General features: G+C 33.8%; 1 protein-coding gene across 3 annotated transcripts in view; it reads left to right on the top strand.

Annotated features, from left to right (window-relative positions):
- LOC123719012 (nuclear hormone receptor FTZ-F1) overlaps positions 1 to 25,873 on the top strand; it is a 57,934-nt gene that overhangs the window by 16,811 nt on the left and 15,250 nt on the right. The window contains exon 2 of one of the 3 annotated variants that reach the window (XM_045676103.1): positions 23,359 to 23,652. In XM_045676103.1, coding sequence (XP_045532059.1) covers positions 23,359 to 23,652 — 294 coding nt within the window. Of the gene's footprint in view, positions 1 to 22,620; positions 23,653 to 25,873 lie in introns of those variants that run through there. The other 2 variants (XM_045676102.1, XM_045676104.1) reach the window with 2 other exon arrangements.

Here is a 25,873-nt window from a genome sequence, read left to right as displayed (position 1 = left end):
TGCAAAAAACTATTCTCACATATTAGACTACCGACCCGCCCGGCTTCGCACGCTGACGTAAACCTCATAAAAGTTCCTTACCTAAACCTAAACTAATTCTAGGATATTGGTGAAAACTGGAATGAATTCTGTGCATGACTTATTTTTATATATGTAATATAAAAGTTAGACATGGTCATGCTATTGCTGACTTTTTGTAGGCATTATCTCTAGAACACATTAATATATAGTTAAGGCAGCCTTTGTTAGAAGCGTTTTTGTTCGACCGCTTTTTCAATAGATTAGCACTACGCGGAAAAGTATTTTTTTCTGGTATATTTAGCCTATGACACTCCCAAACAACCTGTCTTTTAATGGATAAAATAATTTCAAAATCTGTCCAGAGGTTACCCCTGAAATCTCACAATCTTAACCTATAATATTACTATAGATAAGAAGTTTTCTGGCGAGTCAAAACGATTACATAGAAAACTAAACTATAATTATTTAACTAAATAAAATTAATTAAGCCAGAATGTAAATAAAGTAGTGGATCAAAATCAACACGAAATTTTGTGATGTTATATATATTTTCTAAATTTATTTATTAAAGTGGTTTTGGCATAACGTTCATTTAATTGTTTTGCTATCATATATTTGACACTTTTTTATACTATCATGAAGACGGTTTGCTCGCCATTTATCTTAAAACATATAAACTAAAACGAAATATGTTTTTCTATTTCCTGATATCATTACAGTCAAGGGCATTCAATAAATTGTATTTTCTCGGCCATTGTCTCATCATTTCTTCACAATCCCTAAAGACATGATAATTAATATAATTTATTAGACTTAACTCAATGACAAAGAAATATCTTCCTTGGTACGATCTGTATGATCGAATAATAATAGAGTTTAGTCTTTGTAGATTTATTATATTTTAAGTATTTCAGAGTAATTGGTATCGAAAAAACAAAAAAACGTTCAAGTACCCGAAATTAGATATGTATAAATAAGCCTCCTTTTAAGAGGAATCCCTGAGTAATATAAGGATACGCTTTATAAATAGAAGAAAAACCTCTACACAGTCAAATGCAGAAGTCCTCCGCATGATTTGTAGGAATAGGGTTCATAAGTATAAAATAAATGTATGTGGATCGGGTATAGCAAATAAAAATATATTATTGTGATTTTTAATTACTAATTTAATGTTCTGCAAGGTTGAAATGCCAACGCATATCTTTCCTTTCCTCTATGCGCAACACGATAAACCTTGACATCAAAATATTTCGGCAATTACTTGAAAACACTTTTCGTGTTCTCTTTAAGAGCGCGCCTAAATATAGCAAAATTTATGATTTCACCCTCCACTTGTTCTAGCGACAACAAAATCATCGCGAAAGAGTATATACTACTAATCTGATTAAAAACATAAGTGTCTTATTTATATAAGCTAGCAAAACTTATAAGAACGAAGTTTTTTTCCACTACTGTTAGTATTAGTTGATTTGTTATATCTATTCATTGAGATTAACAGCAGCAAATAAATTTATATAGTAATCATGCAAAATAATGCATACAGACATCAACTTCAATAAAATCATAAAATAGCACCTGTGTAGTTTATATATATAAAATTAAAATGAATTTAAAATGTCATGTTAATATTATTATCATTATTTAGTTTTTCTGGAAGGGTTTTCTTTTTATTCAGGGTAATTATAAAATATAAGAGCTGAAAGCGATGACGTTATTTTTTATGTAATTGAATGCTTTTTAATTAAATAACTCCTATAATATACAATTTTTAATAAAATCGCTCTCTACTATACAAATGTGATGTAATTCAATAATTTTTTTGCTGCATCATCCTAGGCATGATTAAATAAAAACGAAATTAGACAGAACTTAGTGAAGGAACTGCGAACAGTTAGTCTGGTCAGCTAGTTCCAACATATAGTTATAAAATATTTACAATATATAGTAGATACAAGTGAGGACAATATACATCGTTGCCGTTGGAGTGCATACTTCATACTATGTATTATATGACTGCGGTGTTTCGCCATATTGATGGTACTAAGAAATAGCTGTTTGATTTCCATATAATTTATTCAGTTTAATAATTTCATTGAATTTCTATTATTAATTGGTAGTACATACATATCGTATACAAAATTCCATTTATATTGATTTAGTGAGTCACTTTTAGAACCTAAACCATAATATGGTCTATGTTTCATCTCATGTTAGTGCTAATCAATACATAATATCATACGTAAGCGGCCTCGTCGCACCAAAAGGAGTACCACTGTCAGTAGGTAAGTGTGTCAGTGTGTCAGTAGGTCGCGCGTCATCCGTGGCCGTGTCAGCCCCCGTTCCCTCTTCCCTCACTCTGCCCCAAGGTCCCGAGAGATTGCAATTCACTCAATAATGCTAAGGGAAAACATTGTTATCAATTATATAGGGATTTGTACTGTACAAGCCTGTTTCAAAACTGACCTATTTCTCGGTTTATTTTTTACAGTAAACGCAAGGTAACTAAGGCAAAGTTATGAAGTTTATTATGCAGAATTAGATATACCTAGCCCATAATCTATTATATCTACTTAAAAGCCTTTAATGGGTTTGTTGACATTGCTGTTATTTTTTACATGGTTGAAGGTGTGTAAGAGGTCCGTGGTATATGGTCTAGGGCTGGCACTAGTAGCCTTGCATGGTAATTTGTTACTGAACTTACTATATGTAATAGGTTTTCACTGCATACATGTTATCTATATGGAAAGGCCAAAGAACGCCACTGAACTTTCCAGTTAACTTAACTCAATCGATATTTACGAATATCGATTGAGTTAATTATTATTGTATCAGTGAGTATTGAGTATCAGATAATGGGTTATTTATTTAATAAGGGCTCAAAGACGCTTCATTTTTTTATTATTTATTAGACTTTGTTACATTACATATTTGTAACATATATGTATATGATCAGATAAAATAAATTAAGGCGGCAACGGGCGGCCTTATCGCTAACAAGCCATCAAAGAAAGGGAAAAGAAAACAATAACTACAAAGGGTAGAGTTCAATATATAATATATGTATAGATGTGTGTGAGTGTAGATATGAATTTAAAAACAATAATGCGAAAGAAATTATTATTCCATTGTTATCATTTAATCATAGTGTCGCGTTTGATTAACATTTTGTAAGTGCACTTATATCAAATGAGAAGAGTTTTATAGGCTTCGCAACGAGTATTGATTTTACCTAGTTTCCAGCGGAACATTTGTTATTGGGGCTTTAATAATTTAATTATAACAACAATATCTGCTCTAATAAAGATTGCCCCAGAAAGCCTGCTGAAATAGTTACTAGGAGCATATTACTTGAATAGGTTATGGGTATAGTAACACAAGACTTAGTTGAGGTACTGCTTATAAACCGAAATCGTGATTTTGTTATTAATTTCGTAAATGGCACACTGTCTGTTGCATCTTGAATATAATTTTGAGAACTAAAGACGGTTTTATTAAAATGATAAAAACCCACAAGATGAAACATTTCTTAGTCATTCTCGGATTTTTTGTTAGGGTTCACGGGTTTTACAGTTTATGGAAATATTTGTCGATTTTAAAATACATCTTAATGCAAAGTTATAAAGACGGTAATTTGCGAGCTTTCAGCCTGGCCTGAACCCCGTGCATAGATTAGGTTAACATTAGTTTTGGAGTATTCATATAGGTGTGTGTTTGTCTCTGTTACATGACACATCAGGAATTCGCTTTAAGCCGCGTCGATTAATTTATTTTCGCCTACATCCGTTTGGCAGGCTGTGGGTTGTTCTCGTATTGGGAAAGTCACTTTTGGTAGCACTTAGTTGTTTAGTCAACTTAAAAATTATTATGTCCAACAGAGTATTGAAATACAGCAAGGACGTACTGTAGGTGGATTCTCAAGGGAATAGAAATATTACAACTATAACATACAAAGAAATATACCCTTTAAAATAAAAATAAATTCTATTTTTGATGTTATAAAATGAATAATTCCTCTCCTACCTTCTGCCCCTAGGAATAAGGTACACAATCTATTAGCATAAAGTCATAATAAATCTCTATTGAAATTTGGTGTCTTTAGTTGAACGTAGGTTATATACACCTACGTTGGAAAAAATAAATTATTATTGAACGTAGGTGTATAGTCAAGATCTTACTTACTGAATTTTTTTAAATTTGTTGCCAATTTGCCCTAATATATCATGTGAGTTTAATTACCGTTTGATCTGACGTAATTTGTCAATACAATGTACTGTACCTACTTGTTCTTCGCATTATACTCGTACAATAGTCTATAAACTTTTAGTAGTTCAGTATTTTAAAATGCTTTATTTTTTATATTATAATTCTTATATATATAGATAGACAGTTTGCGAGTAATATAGTGGCTTCTAATAAAGCTATTGTTACACAATATATAATATTACATGTTCATAGTTCACCACTACTACTGCAACTAAAGCCACGGCTGATTAAGAAAAACAATTACTTCCATATCCAACTTTTTGTACTTTCGATATATTTCAAGCCTTCGTCTTCGCAGTAACATAGACTGTGGCGTTATTTAGCATTCAGCCTGTTTATACGTGTGTTGCCCTTTGGCGAAATTGAATTTCAATTTATCTTGGTAAGTGGGACAGCGAGTGTTTTGCAATATGCGTACCAATGGACTTGTTCTGCCGTTCGCGACATCGCGAGAAACGTGAAAAATAATGTCTCTGCGCACGACAATGGGCATTAAGATTGCTGTCGTATTTGTGCTTATTAACAAAATGTTGAAACGTGATTCTAATCGTGATGGATTGGACATATAAACGGTAACTACCGGCCGGAATTATTCGTCTCCGCGTGGGTTTTTTTATTTAAAAAAAGAACGACCGGCGGCTATTGATGTTTAGTGATATTGACCCCCCCCCCCCCCCCCCCCCCCGCGGAATTGGTTCGGAAATCTTTTAGTGTATCTACTGATGCTGGTCCCACATAGTTGTGGTATGCGGCAAAAATCGACCAAAACAATAAAGCACGTCATTGTCATAACATTTTAAAAGTCTATGGTGTTTTGATCAGTTGTTGTGAAATTAAATACATTTAGTACATACAGTTATTATTTTAAACAGTAAGTTCGCTACACACAAACTCAACAGTATAGTTTAAATATTGGATTTCGATGTCAACTCCAAAATCCTGCTGTTTTAAAAGCAAAATAGGATTAACAATGATTATTCATAATTCTCCACCGATCTAACCTGGTGTCCGCACCTATGTGTAGTGCTATGCTATGTGGAACACAAGTCTTCATAAAGCCTGTTTCACCCTGAAACCATTATTACTCTACCGGGAATCGAGCAGGACCTGCCACGCAATTAATTGAACTAGAAACAGAAAATATTAAAATTTAGTAGAGATTATATGCCATATAATAAATAATTAATTTTTAAAGAATAATGTCGAAAATACTTTTGACTTTTTCTGCCAAATCGTGTTTTCGCTATAATGAAAAGAGATATGTTAAAATTAAGGAAGACTGATGTATATGAAAATGTCTCTATAATGTGTTTGGTTTCCCTAGCGATTAACCTCTTACTTTGATGGTTGGAGCTATTTCATGTAAACGTCTGGCAATAATGCGATAAAATATTATCTCTGCTCTTATTTTGCAACAGTATCTTGTGATACGAGAATCACAATAGTATACAGATAAAAATGGTTTTATTTGGTTTCAACACTTCACATTCATTATTTTCATTGTTTTTTAAGATATTTTCATCTCGACGTATGTCGTTTCACAGCTGAGTGCTTTTTTTTGCGACTCTCCATTTTGTGGAACCAGCTGCCCATAAAACTAATTCCAATCATATTTTACTTGCTAGTTTCTGGCAGTTTGACTGTCCATATGTGGTATTTCTTCAAATCAGGTGCTCCTCGGGCCCGTTTGTCCACTGCTCTTAAAAGAACATAACTATATATCTGTACCAATTAATCAAAATAGATCTTATTGGAAAGTTTAAATTTGTACTTCCACAGAGAATATCTTGGATTTTCCACATATACAGGTATAACATGACTTCAAATGTGGTTGTACCTGCAATAATGTGATATTGTTACAATTAAATAATTGTAAACTATGATGATTCTTTAATTCCAAGCGTGTGAATGTTGTAAGTGTAGTATGTTAGTCTACAAATTTCTCGGGAATTAAGTCATGATAATTCTAGTTAACCCAAGATTAAAGCTCTGAGCGTGCCACACTAGAAAGATAAATTCTTTAATTATAGCATCAACAACGTCCATCCACCAACGGAAGAGGTGGACCTGTGGAATGACACTCTTGAAAACACCTACCACCAGTGCCCAAATGGGGAAACCAAATCATCATTGGAGATACCGATACTGCGTTGGTGGGATGGAGTTGTCAAGGACCTCGAAACATAGGTGTTCGAAGCTGGACGCAAGAAGCACGAAATAGATTGGCTAATTCCCACAAGGAGCTTTACAGGCATCGATGATGATGATGCTGAAAAGAGGCATAGAGAAGAAATGCTTTTTTCCTTCGCAGAAACAAAAAAAGAAAGGAAAATTCCGCCGATAATAAACGAATTTTAAAGATGTTTTTACGACTAAGAGTATTTGTTAATTAAATGTACACGTTAGATTATCTACTTTATTCTGAGGTTAGCGCGTTTCTTAATCGTTTAACCTTGCAATCTTACACAACTCTTGCGTGGCAGGCCCGAAAATTTGACGCTTATTTCAAAAGTATTTTACTACAAATAATAAATTGTGAACTTATTGAAGTAAGCTACTACTTGTAGTAGGATGTAAAACAAGGTGTTCGTCTGAAAATATTTAACTAATCATGTCATACGACTGGGTTCGTTTTACATCTAAACAATGATTTGAAAATTTTTTGGCCAATGCCATATTAGTAAATGATAATGAACGATAAAAATAAATGTTTGATGATTGTTATACAATTAGAATTAGAATAGTATCTTGACAGTTCTTTTTGTTCGTTTAAGTCTTGGCTCTAAAAAAAGTGGAAAAATTAAATATAATTTTAAAGAACATGAAGATTTATTGACGTTCGTAAGTGTACATAGTTAATACAAAAAAATGTTTTTATTTACGTAACACCAAATAATTGAAATACAAAGTTTTTGATAGTTTTTTTATAATGTCTACCAAAATTTATATATAATACAAACGCAGTATTAAACAGATCTCCTTTCCCATACATTAAGTTTACATCTATCAAGTATCTTATTTACCCAAGACTTGTAAATAAACGGCTCTAGAATTGAGTGAATTTTGCGTTGCCATGGCAACTGAAATTAATGTGGATTTGTAATTTGTTGTGAACTTTGATTCAATTCTTATTAGTTCTATTCAAATGATCTAATAGAATGAGGATTACACGTGCTGTTTCTTCAGCATGTCACTAATTTGATGGCTTATTTGGAGTAGAAGAATAAGAAACGACGAAAGACGCATGTTTCACACTCTTCGCCACTCTTAATCGCCAAGAATTTTGTTGTAAGCATGTAACACAATGCTGCAGATGGCACAAAACTGCTGCAACTTCCAAAAAATATACTGATTGAACACAACTTATTTTAACTTTTATGCTGTTTGTATTGATGTATATTCCGAACTAATTTATTTCAATATTGAAATTATATGTTCCATCATAAAAACACTGATTATAAGTTTACAATTACGTACTTTTTGCATTCTCTATGTAGGTCGTATAAATTTAAACAATAAAACTGATTACTTTAAATGTTTTTTAGCGCGTCATTTCCACGTTTGGTGTCTGAAAAACTTGATTATGGAGAGTACGAGCTATGGAGCTGGCTTTTTTTATCTATCGGAATCGTTCATCGGAAATTTAGCTAAGGCGGTGGTTCTATGTACAAAGGCGTTTTAATAATAAACTAAAAGATTATCTGATATAATTTGTAGTCTTCAAAAGTATTAGCTCGGATTCTGCAGTCAGATTGAAATAATTTTTACATATTATTTGTAACGTATAAGTTCACCTATGTCTTGTTAATTATTCTCGTTAATATATACTTTATATACACATATATACTTTACTATTAAATACTATTTTTTTAAAGTAATTTTTAATATACGAATAGTATTATATCGTGAATTTAATAGCCAAGCATGGTTTGCGTCTGAAAAGCCAAAAATATTTTTAAAGAGGTCGCAATTACATTTTCGTTGAATAAAAGCGATTGTTTTAAATATTAATAATTAGATCGATACTTTATTCAATTATTTAACCTAGTTTGAATTAAATTTGATTAAAATGTTAATTCACTGAAACTGGAGCTCGGAAAACACGATAAGAAACTAAGGTACCGTGCAATTAAGGCAATTGAGATATTAGTTTGTGAAGAAAATCTACTTAATATTATATGCGTATTTATAAAAAACTATCTGCACTGCGAATTTTGCTATGCTGCTCCTGACTGTTTGCCTTTCCAGATTAATAACCTATTTTTTTAATTTTATTTCTTAAAAACCTTCTTCAGAGTTCGATGAACGAAAAATAATACTAGAATTGCTCCAGCCGTTATCGAGTTTTGAGCTTAACATAATTTGCGATTTCTTTTATTCATATAGATAAGGTTATCAAATGACGGTTTGGCTCACATTTGAATCAAGTATGATTATTTAGTGACTCTCTTTACTATCTACACATGCATCCTTCTATTAATCAGTAGTGTATTAGTTAGTATAAATTAAATCTCCAACCCTATCGAAAGAGTGAGCTAATTTAATGTTAGGTATCTAATTGATAATAAAATATGGTTGGGCAAAGGCGAAATGTTATTGTCATGGAAATGATACCAGGTACTAAGTTAATGCGTCACGAAGACAGAAATTTATCATAAAAATTGTTTAGTTATCAATTATTAATTTCATTCATAAGTTTTTATTTTCTGTATATTTACGATTTCGGCTATTTAAAATGTGCGATGAACAAATTGTTGCACACAACACGGGTGCCACATAATTTTGTAACGATGCTAAAATCGTGGTAAGTGGGCCAAGGCTCCACTTATTTACACGTATGTGAGAAATACCGTTTATGTATGCACTAATCTTAAACAATACAGAATAGTTTTAATTTTTGATCTTGAGCTATTTGTACGACCGTTCGAATCACGGCTGATTTTTCTTGCTATGTATATGCGTAGCTAAGAAGGCAAACATCGTGTGGAAAACGGCATTTCTTAAAATCCAAAAATCTACGTCATGCGTCAGGCACAAACGGCTGTCCTTGTCAGCAGCCAAGACCCAAATACGGTAGAAACGCTACTCGATTATTATTTTTACCGGTATTACGGGATCCCATGTTTACGGCTGCAGAGCTACGCTTATTGAAGTAACTGGTACATGTGTATATTAATAATGATATATATCTTTAGAGGTAGATAAATAAATAAATAACAAATACACAATGTTTTCTACGGTGTTATCGTTTTGGCCAATAATCACCGATGACCATATCGCGCATTCTGATTAACGATCTGGATTTCACTTTAACGTTAATATTCGTTTAGTTTTTATAATTTAATTGTTATGTTTATTTTTCTTATTATCTCGTCGTATATGTTATGTTTGCCTATAAGTGCTTGTCACATTAAAAATTGTATTTTATTTTTCTTTTATCAGTGTGCCGAGCGTTGGCAAGCTTTTATAAATAAATAAAATATATAAAAGGAAACAATATTATTTTTGTTTGTACAAAGTAACACATTACAAATTTATATAAAACGAACTTTACACCCATCCTCAGAGACGTCAAATTATTTCTTAAGTTAATGGTTATAATAATTGTAAAGAACAAAATCACCTCTGAAGTTTAATACATGTTTAGTTAACTAGACTAGACTAGACTGATTCAATAAAGCAAATAGTCAAAAGCTTTTCTAGTTTCGGTTTGGATAGTAAACAGTAAAATCTTCACCGAAAGACTTGAATAACACTCTTCATAAAGTGTATTGCGACTGTAAGTGCCGTATGAAACACTTTTTTTTCATATTTCGTAATGCAATTTCACTTAGAATATCAGTGGGGTCCTCGGAATATATAAACGTATCCTCGGTTTTTATTCATACGATTTCGTTGAATATATTTTACTGTAAGAATTTCGCAACACGTTTCTTGAACAGCCCCAAATCAAAAAGTATTTAAATTTCACTTATAATCACATACTTTTCCTTTTATCTATAACATTCGTTAACCGCTTGACAATACATACCCCTCCGATGACAATTATAGAAAATATATATTGCTTATACCTGTATACTTAAGACATCTTAGAATAACTGAGCCAAAAACGATGTTACCGTAAAAGGTACATACGTGTTGTATAAGATAAACACCGAATGTATTGTTACCAAAATCGTCTATGCGCCCGCGTAGTTCACAGCTCACCTCGAGTTTGATAAAAAAAAGTGGGTCGACGCCTAATTATGTTTAGTACCAGTACCATGTTATGTATCGTTCCTGATGGTTTTATTTAAAAGCATTCGTTCGATGTTTTTTTTGATATGCCTCAAATCGATTATTGCAATAGCGTTCTTGATTTTTCACTTATTCTTTAATTGGGGACAGTTTAAGCCCGTTTAGGGCTGTGTTTATGTGAATGAATGGATAATTTTCGCGTTCGTAATAATGTGAATAAATAAACAATGATTTGTTAAAGCAGGTTTAAAGTTAAAATAAGTTGTGCATCGAACTACATTATATATAAAGAGATTCAATTAAAAAATTAACACCTTGGCATTTTCAACAATTTCAAAACAATGAATAGAATTACGAGGACATTCATTAGTCACGTTATTCTTTACGACGTTACTTAGCGATTTTAACCTTTCTTCCCCCTCAGTCACCTCTCACGTGTTTACAAAATGCGTTGCAAAGCGGTTTTTATTACAAAAGCTCGGATTTAACGCAATAAACGTCAATTCTTTCTTTGTTATTTTTCTCCTTATGCCTATTTGAAACTTGTTACATTTGTTGAGTACTAGATACGTATTAAATGTACTCATAACCTTAACAAGACTCAGATTCAGAAATGAGATTTAAGCTCTGAGTTCTTACGTCAGAAAGTCCAACATGGTTTTTGACATTACGTATTAGTTCGCGCAAAACCTATTTTTTGAATGACGTTATTGTACCCTATGTGAATAAATGATAAGGTATTGTGATTCGATTTTAATAAAAATAATCAATTTTATTATTTATATATAAGATTAAGTATCGTTGAAATATATCTTTATAGCTGTCCAAATACATTATATGCTCCGAGCCAATAAAGTATACTCCGAGCCTTTTAGGATGTTCTTGATCGACTTATAGGTACATCTAGTGTATGAGCCATTGAACGAGGACAAATAAAAGTAAAACGAGAAAAGTGTCCACGGAGACAGTAGTTACTTGTTCCGTAAACCACCCGTTGACCTTGGGGCCTTCCAGAATGTACGCTCATGACGAAAAACGTCGCTCTACAAAGTAGAACTATTAATGCGAATATTATATTGGATCTCAGACTATGCATTATATCAGTTTCTAAATAAAATACAGTGTAAACTAGAATATAGCGGCGAAGAGTAAACTCCTCATTTTTTCACCTTTTACAACGTGGCAAATCAAAGTCGAGTAATTTATTCGCTTTAGAGAGTTTAAATCGAATGGTGATACACTGTATACATACTTATATATTTAGTCTCAATTTAATTTGATAATATTGAGAAAACTCAGCTGTGATATTTTTAACGTACGTAGCTTCTTGTGATTTCGTGGTAATATTTTAATAAGGTAGCTTTTATGTATTAGATCTAGTTAAATACTTAAGAATTGTTATTGTGAAGGTACACAATACAATAACAAGGGTTAATTAAATGTCAAAGAATACAAACACGAAAACTTTTTCATTGGCTTCCATATTTTACTTTGCAAAATTTTTAAGGCATTTGTAAGGTTGCCTATTTTCAGGGTATTTTCCACGAGTGGAAAGTTTCCATCAACAGAAATATTAAATGTTTTAAACGCTATTGATGAAAATATATTATTTTTTATTAGATTAATAATAAAATTGAAAAATAAATAATACATTTATTAAACCACAATATTATGTATTTCATTATATTTAACTTTGTTTCTGAATCGTTTTCGGTACACGATAAAATTGTTTAAAATTCTCAGTAATAAAATATATTTTTAAACAATAATATATATATATATATATCTTTAAAAATATTCTTAATTCTCTTTGTTATAAACGCAAAAGGGGTTTATAAAACTAGAGTATTATATGAATATTTTTTTCAAGAATATATATATATATATAGATATTTCATTAAAAATTATAATATATCCTTCATATTTATCTAAAACGTAGTAAATAGATAATCCCTTAAGAACTGTTGTTATTAGCTAGTTAAAATACGTTTGAAATTAATAAATGAATATCTAATTGGATTTTGTACTAGTGTTTATCTTAGTGATTAAAAACAAAAGGAGGCGACATTATTTATTTTACAGAATAATAAAATCTTAATAATAATTCATGAATTACAATTTAAAAACAACTTTTTCACAATTCATATTGTGGGCAGTAATTTACAGTGTTAAAAATTCCTTTTCTTAATGTTTATATGAGTCGATGTCGTATGTTCGAGACAACATGTTTGAGGATTCGCAGTTGAAGGTTATATGAAAGCTACTTAGACCGCGATTAATTATTGACTCGCAAAGTGCGTTGTAAAATACAAGTTTTATTTTGGAATGTAATACGCTTTTTGAGTATTGTTATTTGTACTAAAAACTGACGGAGCTTATCGCAGACGTGTTTTATATGTTGATTCCAATGTATATTTTTGTCTCGATTAAACAGATATATATTCTTATCCATTTTTGCTATCATTTTAACTATATATGGTAGAGAGTCTCGCTCAACGAATGAGTACGCTGCAAGCTTTAAGGGCAAACAGCCTCAGTAACGAAACTTTTAAAATTTGTCTTAGTTTTCTAATTATTAATTTCTTTGTGAACATCCAAAATATTCATAGTGCCATATACTTCTGTGCTATTTCTTGTCTACTCTTTATCTCAAATTATTAGATGATTACCATGGTTACTGCGGAGATCGATACTGATGATATTGAAAATACTACATTAATTTAATCGGATAATCAGACTGAAGAATGAGAAAGAAAGAAAAAGCCATAGTCTAATGAAATTCTTTGACTATATACTTGTTCTATATTACCGTATATAGTGATAAGTCTCTTCAACTAAAAATATTATTAATAAATACAATTTAGCGCTAAGTAGGACGGTAAGAAACCTTGCTAAAAAGAAAAAAAATACGTTTAAGAAATTAAACTCTTGTCCAATACAGAGAACCATTCTACAGCACTGTATCTATTACAAATTAAAAAAATATACTAAGGAGATTTTTTTACCTTGATAATAAGAACAAGAAGTGCTTATGACGGTTAAGAAAAGGAAACTTAAGTATTTTAGATACTGCTTACGTAATACAAAAAAGTACCAGCTTCTTCAACTAATCATACAAGACGCATATAGTTCCATACTATAAGAATAATATATGATATTTTTTATTTCACTTTGTGTTTTAAACACAAGAAATTATAATATTAGTAGTCACCTAAAGTAGAGAACGCAGTCGCTCCAATGTTGTCCATTTTGTAGATGTAGATGTAGCGAACAACTAAATAAATCGAGAGTGCGGATAGTGAGCAATCGTGCCGAGAGCCTTTAGGAGACGTCTCGCTACAGTCGGGAACTCAAACTCAAAATAACTATTCATGTATGTAACCAAGTACACTTATGAACGTCAACAGAAAAGATGTTAATTAAATTATAAATTTACATTTACTACCAGTTCGCAAGTCAAGGGCGTAGTGCGGGCAAGAAGAACTGGCAAGACGTTCTCCGCCACTATTTTTAATCTCCAAGTTTAATTTTATTAGAATAGTTTAATAAAATATCATTACTAATTAATAGAATCATTTTAATTCTCTAATTTCGCTTGGGAGTTTGTTGTAAAAACGAATACATTTACCATATAATCACTCACACTTGATTTATCTTCTGGAGTTGGATTAGATTAGGTCTGTTTCGACTATTATACTGGTAAAAGTGACAATTTCTTTTAAAATCGACTTTATTTTTTGTACATAAAACAAGGCCTCACGAATACATTGATACCCGATAGTGTCATATTTAATTCCTTAAACTTATTTCGTAGCGACTCCCTTGGGAAAACACAACAAATACCCCGAAACAGTCCCCGCTTCTGCAGCACAAATATGCATTGAACCTCAGCAGCAGCCATCCACAGTAGAATACCGTAGGACATAACGGGGGCCGGCATAAATCGATTTATCTGCCAACTGTCGTCTTAAACGGGAAAGCCTATGTTCTTTTCTTTACTGTGACTGACATGGTATTTGAAATCGTATTAGGCGGGTAATAATAGGTTACAATTATTGGATTTTAATGAATTATGAGTTTACAAGTCATACATAAATGTTATCTCACATCTTGCAAAAGATTTATTGGGTACATATGGTTTAAAACGTGGCATAAAGAGAATCTAAGCATTTTATTTATTCAGATATTCAGTGTGTGTAAAGATTGCTTGTGCTATGACCTACTTTCCGAACAAGCCTTTGTTGAGAACTGATAAAATACAAATTACTCTATCTTTGTGAGCTCAGAAGGCTGATCACTTACTTGCCCGCAATATTTATTATTATTTTTTGTTGGGACAGGAATCAAAACTTACACTTTGAGTAAAGTCATAACTCCCATCTGTGGACACCTGTATCGGGGGCCAGGGGGTGTGTAACGCTCTTTTCTTGAAGGCACTTAACTCGTATAGTAAAGAGGTGATGAGGAACGCCAGACGTCGGGATAGAGAGGCTACTTTTACAGTAAAAAATAATTATACATGAGATGATTAAAAAAAACCCAATAGTTTGTTGGATGTTTGAATGTTTCCTTAACAAGTTTTGGTTTTAGACAAGGATCGACTTTGTTTGCCTGACACAAGACGTCTAGTTTTGTCTGAACTTCTAAACATGCTATTTTTTTTCGCCATACGAACAAGTAATTGTAATGCGTAGCATGAATACTCTTCTGTAGTATAAGAAAATTTAATCAATTGAAACTATACCCCACAAAATATTGTTTAAAACCTTTAAGGGGTTTAAAAAGGCTCTAGGCTTTTTAAGGGATCCTTACTTTCTATGGTCTCTGAGTTACCTTTGACCTAATAGTGTTATATCAAAAGCTATGTATTCATCGTCTTTATATGTAAGAAGCAGTAGCAATAAGTCTCACGCGCGCCTAACAGTACTGTCATTCCTTGTTATCGATGTTACCTATTTTCGAATAGTAATTGAACAATTTAGTTACCAAGTATATCCAGTGTATGTCCTGATAGTGTAATATGATACCGAAATGTCAGTCTTAGTGGCATACGATTTTCAACCATGATTTATGCGACAGTACGCAGACACGAGCTGTGTACTGCTGTTTAGTAGACCCCTTAAAATTTTAGTTTATGGCTGATATGAGCTGAGCTAAGCTATAACCATTAAAGGTCGGGGGCGGGGGTTGAGTTGTAACTGGCCATTTTCATTGGTAGTTCCATTTAGTGAAACTTATTTATGGAATATTTCCATTCCACCATCTAATGATATTCTCCCAATTGTCTATTTGTATATTAGTCTCGGAATGTCATATATATTGCTATTCGTTTCAGAAAAATCGTTGTCTACTAAATGTTTTCGTACAGCGCTTTCATTTATCATCCCTAATAAAACGTTTGTTCCAGTATTCGGTTGTCTAACGGGACCATAAGAGTTATTACAAACTTTTAAATTTTATTGCCTTAAAATTAAAAATGAGAGGGAAAGAAAGAATAAATTTTAAAGACAATCTTCAATATAACATTACACCAATAAACACCAATAAACCTAAAACCAAGTGTGACTCTAAACAATAATCATCGCGTTATTTTCTGTCTTTTCACTGAAGACGGGAAAAATAAACATTGGCAAAACAACGAGTGTTGCCGGCAACAAATAGTTAATTGCGCTTTATTGCACGTAAAAATTATGGACGAACAATTCCAAATACTGTTACCACCAACAAATTTCGTAATACCACCACCAACCAATACCAGCCAAATAATTCAGCTAGCGTTCATAATACTTGATAAAGTGGATGAAAAATTAAGACCTGTCCCAAAGAAAACCAAAGAAGAGCTTCTAGAAAGAAAGAAGAGAGCAGTCAACTTTGGATGTGTGATGTGTGAGTGCATTAAAAAATATCTTTTGGACGAACTATGTATAAAATATAAAATCTACCGTATTAGCATAAAAATAATAATAGTTAACCTAGGCATACGCTCCTTTCTATTCAACAAAAAGAAATTTAAGCAGTTATATATAACAAAAGACTACTCAAAAGAAACCTTAGAAATAAGGAAGTGCTCGCAATCTAAACTAATAGAAGAAATACAAAAAGGAAACTTAGCGCTCACAAAGTAAGATAAACTTATTGTCAAAGAGAATTTAAGGGCCATAGACAAGAGGAAGAGAGATAAATCAACCTCTCCGCAAATAGAATTACAACCAAGGAAACAGCAAACACTAAGCTTGTCTAGAATTAATAGAATAAATGCATTCGATGTGATGAGATGAGATGAGAGAGACGAAATTGATTTTATTATGTAAAATCAACCGACGAGGATTATAAACGTTTCTACGTTTACATGGCTTTGGGTACAGATCTGATCACTGCTTAGTTAGAGCTACATATAAGCTTCAACGAGGAACATTGGAAACACCAGAAAAAGATATTCAAACTTTTTACGACAAATTAGTTAGCTTCATTACCAGCGATGCATGCACATCAAAATTCATGCAAAATTCTAAGTGAGCCTACTTCTAACTAGCCCACTAACGAACTTGTTCAACGAGGTTTTAAACACAGGATCTAGTACCCAAGCAAAGGAGAAAACCTGACATAGTACTTCTATATAGGAAAGGAGACCCTGAAGACATCTCCAACCACGGCGCGATAAGTCTTCTTTTAAGTATGTTTATAATGTTACTGTCATATTACAAAGTCGACTGGGTCTGACAATCGATAACCATCAGCCAGTAGAACAAGCGGGGTTCCGGACAGGATATTCTACAACGAACCATATTCTTGTACTGCAACAATATATAATAATGGAGAAATACAGGGAGTATAACAAGCTGCTTTACATCGCTTTTATGGACTATGCCAAAGCGTTCGAAAAGGGAGTGGATCGATCACAACGACTTCTGTCGCGATACGAGGACTTGAAAAGCACAGAAATATCCTCTTTACCGATGAAAAGATGTTTACGATTGAAGAACACTACAATAAGCAAAATGATACGCTTACATTTCTAAACAACCTGCTCAAGTAGTCGGGAAGGTACTACGTGGTCATCATCCTTCGTCAGTGATGGTTTGGTGGGGCATGCCTTACCTACGTTTTGTGAAAAAGGAGTGAAAACTTCAGCCAAAGTGTATCAAGATACAGTTTAGGATCATGTTACGAAACCTCTCAGCAATACACTTTTTAAAAACATACCGTGAACTTTCCAGCAGGATTCTGCACCTGGTCACAAAGCACGAACTATCTAAGCCTGGCATGAAACCAACGTTCTGAACTTCCGGATTCATTTAGCCCAGACCGCATCCCTTTAGATTTTAAATTATGGCCAGTTTTAGGGTACATGGCCTGCTCATAACGACACGGCGACATTGAGTCTCTTAAAAAACTTTGGAGCAAGCAGCGGCGAAATTTCCCTTGGAAACAGTGCGTAAATTCGTGGCCAACAGATTAAAGGCTTGGTGGTCATTTCGATTAGAATATTTTTTTGCTGAGACCTTAATAAATATGTAGGTATAAATTTTAATAATAGTACATTACTTAATCTAATAAAATACATTTTCATTTGTAACAGAACTTATGGCTAGACTAGGTATATATAATTTAATTTGTATATATACATATTAGCGTATAATTTGCGTTTAACTTTTAGAAACAATGACTAATGGTAAAATTTTCCTCACGTTGTTACCCCTTTGGCTCCGTAACGTTACCTTCAATTATTTCTGAATAACAAAAGACTCTTTGGAAATTTTATTTAACACGTTTGTTGGCATTCAGTTAGTATAATAAATACTTTCTTAGGCTTCTGAAAAGTTTTTATATCAAGGTGAAATGTCATGGAAATGCTTTTGACGCATTGGATTTGAACTTTTAGGGCTTTCTTTTTGTTTTAACTAATTGCTTTGAGGATTTTTTGTGCACATAATAATATTTGATTTATTTTATTATAATCGTTTGTTGGTATTAATTTATAAAGATTTTCCTCCTTTTACATATCAGTGTTGCACTCGCTGAAAAGAGACAAAATAGTTACTTAAACAGTGCAAATAGTCAGATTTATTATTAATAATCTGAAATGTCATTCGTCCCCATCCGAAGTGTAAAAATATTTTGTCAAAGCGAATGGGCACATTAATATAGATTTGGTTTTTAAAGGGGGGATGATGACTTGTCAAGGGAAACCTGGTCGTTCGAGAACTGGCAGTTTATTACTAGACATTTATTACTAACGTTGATACGTGTGCATTAAAGTTACCTATATGAATAAATTATAATTTGACTTGGAGGAGGTCTTCACAGCGAAGGGGGTATACTAAAATACATTGAGATCATTTTTTACAGGGGGTTTCTTAGGGGGGGTCTTAAGGTCAATCTGTATTCTTTGTTTCACTCGGTACATGATTAATATTATGAAACATATTTTGAGGACAAGTGAAATCGCCGTATCTTGGAATCGGGTCAGTTTCTTTGCAACTATTGAGTTGGGCAACAACTACTTTGTTATTCCAAACATCTCCAATTCTGGAGCACATTATACCAACGCCTTTGTTTGCTAAAGTAGGTGAGCTTGGATAGTGACTGAACGGAGTCATGCTCGCCTGTCATCTTTTTTTAATTTTTATTATTACGCATGTGACTTAGTACGAACTATAGTTTCGTTTCGTTATAGCTTTCTCTACTTCGATAGCTACTTGATTTTCGGTACTGATGCCTCAGCACCAATGTTTCCAGAATGTAGACAATATAGAAAACGTCTGATAATTAGGTTTATATATAATTTTACTATAATAATACTTCCAATTTTAGATTTTACAAGTAATTATTTATTTAATTAGATCGGATTAGGTACCAGATATTTTTAAACTACTTCAGACTGTAGTACATTTATAACTACGGGAATTAATATTGTTAAATTCTACGAATAATTATTTACGATATAATATGTATTTATATAAAACGCGTTTGATATAATATACGAATCCTAGATATTGCGACTACTGTTGTGAAGGAGTATCTTTCAAACCATTTGAACGTAACAGACGAAACTAATATTTTATTGTACTTATTGCCGCGCACCACCACTATATGGAACGAACTGCCTACTTAATTAGTACCAAATCGATTTAGTGTTCTTCAAGATTCTTATCTTCGTAGCAATTCCTAAAAGGCCGGGAACGCTCTTGCGAGCCTCGAAATGTGACTGTCCGTGAGTGGCGGTGCCATCCGTATAGAGGATCACGCGAAATGTTATTTAATTGTATCCTTGTGTTTCTTTTAATCCGCCTTGAATTGTTATTACATGTTGTGTCTTCGCGTCTAAGATTAAGGATTCCATGATCCACTCACAATTAAGCAGGCCGCACCATCGTTTCACTTTTACTTTAGTTTTAAATTTTCACCATACACAGATCTACATAGTAAATAGGCGGTTACTATGGTTACCATCAGATACTAGGTCAAGTCAAGTTTTATTACGCGTATAACATTATGGCGATATAGATGATCAAACATTTCGGAATGAAAAGCCCAGGAACTCATGATTAATTAATGGATTTAAGGACACTGAAAAGCTCTGTGGCTATCAGCTTTACCATACTTACGCGGAAAAGTTGAGATATTGGCTAAATGGAAAGAATATCTTAAGAATCCATTTTTAATTTGTTAAATTTTAATATGTACTAATTAGTAGGTAAATGAAGTACAATTAAAAGTAATATAGAATTGTCTTGTTTGTTCCAGTGGAAACGTGTTGTTAGTGCTAACAAATAAATTTGATCATAGTAATATGATTGATTGTTTACGTAGAAAATTATTACCGGTAAAGAAATTGTAAAAGGTGAACAAGAATAAATTGAAAAGAAAATTTTAAATTATATAAGACTGCGGGAAATATAGATATTAGATTGTTTTCTTGAGAAATTTAATAGGAACATTTCTTTGTAATTTTTCCTTCCATATTATGGTTCTATTTACATTTTCCATTTGTTATATTTTTCTTTATATCGAATAACTAAACTAGGTCATCACATTTAATGAAATCTACACGATTATTAATTACTTAACTATTTCTAACGTTCATAGTAATAGTTATAATAAAAATGAAATACTTAAATATGGATAAACAAAACACTAAAATAAATTTAACAAGTTTGGTATATTGCGATTCTTATTCGTACAGCGTGAAAAGCATCAGCGTGTGGGTTCACCGGTAGGTACTATGTACCAGGCGCCAACTTAAATATTTAATTAGTGCATGTGCACTTAAACCCCACGACCCAAGAGTCTCCAGTCAAAAGGGGACAAAATCCCAATAGGAGGAAAGACCCAATATTTTGGCAGTTTATTATTTTCCAGCTGCTCTGCGACCATTATTTAATTATAATATCAAAGTCTTTAAATGCTAGTGTTTATTCATGTGAAGTTAGAACTCCTGTGTATCACCAATTGATTTTTCTATGCGCAACTTAGTTACGAAAAAAACGTGCGGAAACTAGCATGTCTTAAAAATTGACGAGGTGTGTCAGGCAGAAGGGACCTACTTTAAACATAAATCAATAAAATTGATTTATGATGATGTGTGTCTCAACTTCGTATCCTAACCTAACCTAACCTTTCCCAACATGGTCCCTGCCTCAGCACCATTGGATTTAAAAAAAATCGGCGTAGCTGTATTGAAAATTTTTCTAAAACATTTCTCATCTCCGAGTGCAGTTCGCTTATGAATAATTATAATGGAAACCGTAATATACCGATATGTATATTACACATATAATCATGAACCGATAATATAATGGATGACGGCGCGTCTATTACATAGTTGCGGATTACGATAGTTACATCAGTGGACGTCACTGACAGAGAAAGTATGACGTCAGTTGCGCATGCGAAGAAAGCAAATGCGCGTGAGTCGACCACTCTTACTTTCGTAGGAGGTCGCGACGTCTGCACGATAGCGAAAATGACACACTTTGTGTACCCACGGCAACTGTCGCTTTTTCATCCGGTATTCAGGTCTTGATTATGAAATCGAAACTTATTGACTCATTACGTATTGTACGCAATATGTGCTTTCCTGTGGCTTGAGAATACGAACGCAACTGAGTTGTTTTAGTTGCAACTGAAGCATACGTGATTTTACGTGTGATTTCAATTATTGGCTCGTTGGATAAGCAAATTGAATGGGACTCTTGGCTTTTTGCCGCGATGTCTTTTTTTAAACATACGCTACTTTTTATGCCTCTCATTGATGGCTTTCTTAAGGACTTCGGCAAGCTTTTCAGTTGTAAAAGATTCGTATTGGTTGGCATTTGTATGCTGGTCACATATTGACTTATGCGTTGAATGTTTAGTACATTAGGACACGTCTTGCGTTACACACCGAGACACAAGGCTGTCAAAGGCAGTCTGTCGTTCGTGACCCGTTGACTGATTTTAACCGAATCCAGGTCAAGATCTTTAATTTACTCTGCTGTAATATTAAATGTTTCTAATAGTTTCTTAACGTTATTGTAAATTAAATAAATTTCATGGTTTGAATATATTTAATGTTTTGAGAAAATTATCATTGCCTATATTGAGTCGTCTGATCATAGATTTTCAGTTATTGAGAGCTCTCCGATAAATATTTTCATTTGGTATGGTTATGTTGGTTGGTTGCGGGTATTTAAGTCGTGACGTACGAGACTTATTGTGAGACCGCATCGCTGTAGTGTCCTCAAGATTGTATACGTGGCCTAGAAAGGAACTTAATAACTAGGGTCAAAATTAATAAACTCAGCAATTTCTTTTAATTTCTAGCATATGTTTTATCTATATATGTGTGCATAAATATTACACCATACCGAGTCGCTATTGATGCAACCATATTTTTCTTATAGAATAAATATACATTGACACCGTTTACTGAAAATAAGATAGTGAGTTTGTTTGTCGAGTACTGTAACGATTAGATTTGTTACGTACAGCAAATGCTCTTTAGAGCCAATGCTATGCGAACGTAAACATAAGCTCGTTGTTCGAGGCAACCCTGCCCTGCTGCGGCACTGTGCGCAACTGGGTCAGTGGGCCGCCCCCCGCGCCGTTCTTCGCCCGCGCGGTGGCGCAACCGCGCGAACGCGCACTAACATAGACCTGGATCGCGGGAAAGTGGGTCACCGACTCACTTTCACTTATTACATGGGCTCCTAATCGTTTTCCATTGTGCGAGCGGGCGGGCGGGTTAGCGGGGCGCGCATGCGGGAGGCGCCGGCACGCGCGCCGTTGTCGCCGGCCGGCTGCCAGTCGATTGCGGGACCTCTCTCGATAGGCACGTGTACCGCTGCGGTTACAATACTTGTCGCGATCGTAACGACGCGCGCCGTCAACAAACTCCGACAACAGTTTTCGTTGCGATAGTTTACTGAGTTCGGCGCTCGGCGCCTTCTCTGTTCTAACCCTAAATTCTTATTGAACAAAATGTGCTGGATTTATGTGCCTCTTATCATAGTGCTTGAACAGGTGCAGCCCGCCAGCGGCAGATAGTGTTGCGGTCAGACCGCCAGTGAACTCAGTGACTGTGTGAACGTTGTTTCGGTTGAACGCCGTTGTAGGGATTTATAATAAGTTGCCGCTAAGTGCGGCCGAGCATGACGATGGACCAGCAGACAGGCCTCATGTCCCTCAACATGTCTGCTTTTGATCTAAGTCCCGGTCCAGAAGGTTCTGGCTCCGGTAGTGGACCATCAGGAGCCTCACAGCAATACGTGCCCCAAGGGGCTGCATACCAATGCGCATCAGATAACCAACCATTCGCGTACGCTAACTTGGACGCTTCCTATCTGTTTCCGACAGGTGCTGGTGGAGAATCTGGAGCGTACTTACCCGCAGCTGGGACAGTGTGTGATCAAACTGACACAAAAGATGTGATAGAAGAACTTTGTCCTGTTTGTGGTGACAAAGTTAGTGGATACCATTACGGTCTACTTACTTGTGAATCTTGTAAGGGTTTCTTTAAGAGGACCGTACAGAATAAGAAGGTTTACACATGTGTAGCAGAACGTGCATGTCATATTGATAAAACCCAGAGGAAAAGGTGTCCTTTCTGCCGTTTCCAGAAATGTCTGGATGTTGGAATGAAACTAGAAGGTAAGTTTAGATGTAGGAACCTTTTTTACTATTTTAAACAGGATATATTTTTAATTTCATTACGATTCATACAAATTGGATGGCTGGTGACTGTGTTAAGACATTAGAGAATCTGCGACCTTCGCCTAGTTTTGATCGTTATCTTATATCTTATCGTGGAATAGATATCTATTGGATTATATAATCCAAAAACTCGAGAAATATGTAAAAAAATCCAATACGTTATTTATCTATCTATAAAAAAAATTCTTATGAGAACTTGCTCAAAATGGATTAATTTAAAGTTAACTCAACTTTCTGATTTGCTTAACTACATTGCTCAAAATAATTAGGCAACAATTGTACGCGGTACGCCAAACCGTTACCTAATATCTTCGAATTGAAAAACTTATTTGCTTGTTTCACATTCATTGAAATGATCAATATCATTACGAGTATTTGATCTGAAACATTTTAATAACATTGTTGAACCTAATCAGAAAGAATGGAAATAAAGAGTTGTCGATATTTTTATTACGTTCTGAAAATAAAAATAGGTCACCGCTTCGTTTAGATTGTCTTCAGATAAAAGCTGGGAAGCTGTATTATTGATTCTGATAATCGTTTCTATTCAGTTTTATACTCCTTGTGTTATTTTCTATCTGAATACCTTATTTTTCAGCGGTATACAGGGTTAATTAATTGAACGCTTTTGACACTTCGACAAAATTCAGTTGCTTTACATTCATTTAGTCAACATTGTCATATTTTAACATGTATTCTTTGTTTTTTTAAGGTCCCTTTGGTTGTGTAAATAATTTTCTATGCGTAATGTAATTCGCATTTTGATTTTGTACATATTTTTAAATAACTGTTTGGTTAACGGTCTTGATTTAAATTTTTACCCTATATAAATTATTCATAACTCGATTATCTTTAAAATATTATTCGTTTTTCTTGTTTTCGAAGATTGAGTTATAAATTTTACTTGAAGCGTAATTATTGTTAAGTATTCACTAGTTCGGTGATCAAATGGGGCGGAGTTTGAAGCGCAGATCATTCTAAATTTAAAACACGCGCGGCGGCATAGCGCCCTGACCTACTTGCAAGCGGGGCCGCGATGCGGCGCGCGCGCTGCCTGTTTGTGCGTTCATGTACGCAACAGATGATTGTAAATGTGTGCGTGAGCCACTCGCCATTGCGCGTTTCGCCAGATGCTGGGATGTTTGCAACATCTAGTACTTCCATTGAAATGTGTATTCATAATATTTGCTTAATTATATGTCCAAAACACTGTTTGGCTTTCTCAAATTTAACGAAATACCAAAAGAAAGTTTATTGTAATAATTTGGCGAAAAATACATACATAAATGTTATTGCATGGTTAATATCTCTTGTCCATTCACTTCACACGCATATATGCATAAATAAGCAGTTTCCCTTGTGGGTTGAGTCATTTATTCAGAATAGTTTTTCATATTGTATCATGTTTATATCTCCACATACTTGATACAGATTCCATCGATCATGAATACGCAATCTACGCAAATTTCAGGGAATTGTATTTTTAATAGCATAGCCATCCTTAAATATTGGAGTAGGTGTGTATTAGTACAGAAGCTTATAAGAGATGGCACAATTCTCACAAATCGGTGGGTGACCCGAATAGCGGCTGTTGCGAGAGGTTTGCACCGCCCGACCTGCAACCAAGCAAGCCTTGTGTAATGCACAAACTATTTTACTGTTATTTAAGTTCGTTTAGACTTTTCTTTTGATTTTAGTATTTTTTTAAAGTGTAAACACTTACAGTATTAAAAATTAAACTGTTCTATAAGTTTGTCGCTTTGTGATATAATTCCAGTACAAGCAACTCAGATATCTAAGAAGTCCTCTCCAATCTTCTTATTTACGTCATCATCTGTCATCATAACCAGCGGTTATCAAACAGTTTTTAAGTAGTAGTAGCTTCGAGTGAAGCATACTCAAGCGACTGTGTCGTGTATTTCGACACAATCGACCGTTCAGTGGGGTGCGCTGCGCAAGCGTCATTTCACAAGACGCCTCGCTCGACCTGTCGCAATGGACTACCCAAATGTGACCTGAACACGTATCATGTTACAGCTTAAAAACTATGCACGTAGTTTTCTATGTACCATTTATTCCAACCATTCCTAATAGATTGGATCTCAAGAATGGTGGAACGTAAGGTGAATGAAATTTCAAATCATGCATTTGTTTTATG

The sequence above is a fragment of the Pieris brassicae genome, chromosome Z (genome assembly GCF_905147105.1).
Source record: "Pieris brassicae chromosome Z, ilPieBrab1.1, whole genome shotgun sequence".
NCBI classification, from domain to species: domain Eukaryota; kingdom Metazoa; phylum Arthropoda; class Insecta; order Lepidoptera; family Pieridae; genus Pieris; species Pieris brassicae.
This window is presented reverse-complemented; position numbering and strand designations above follow the sequence as displayed.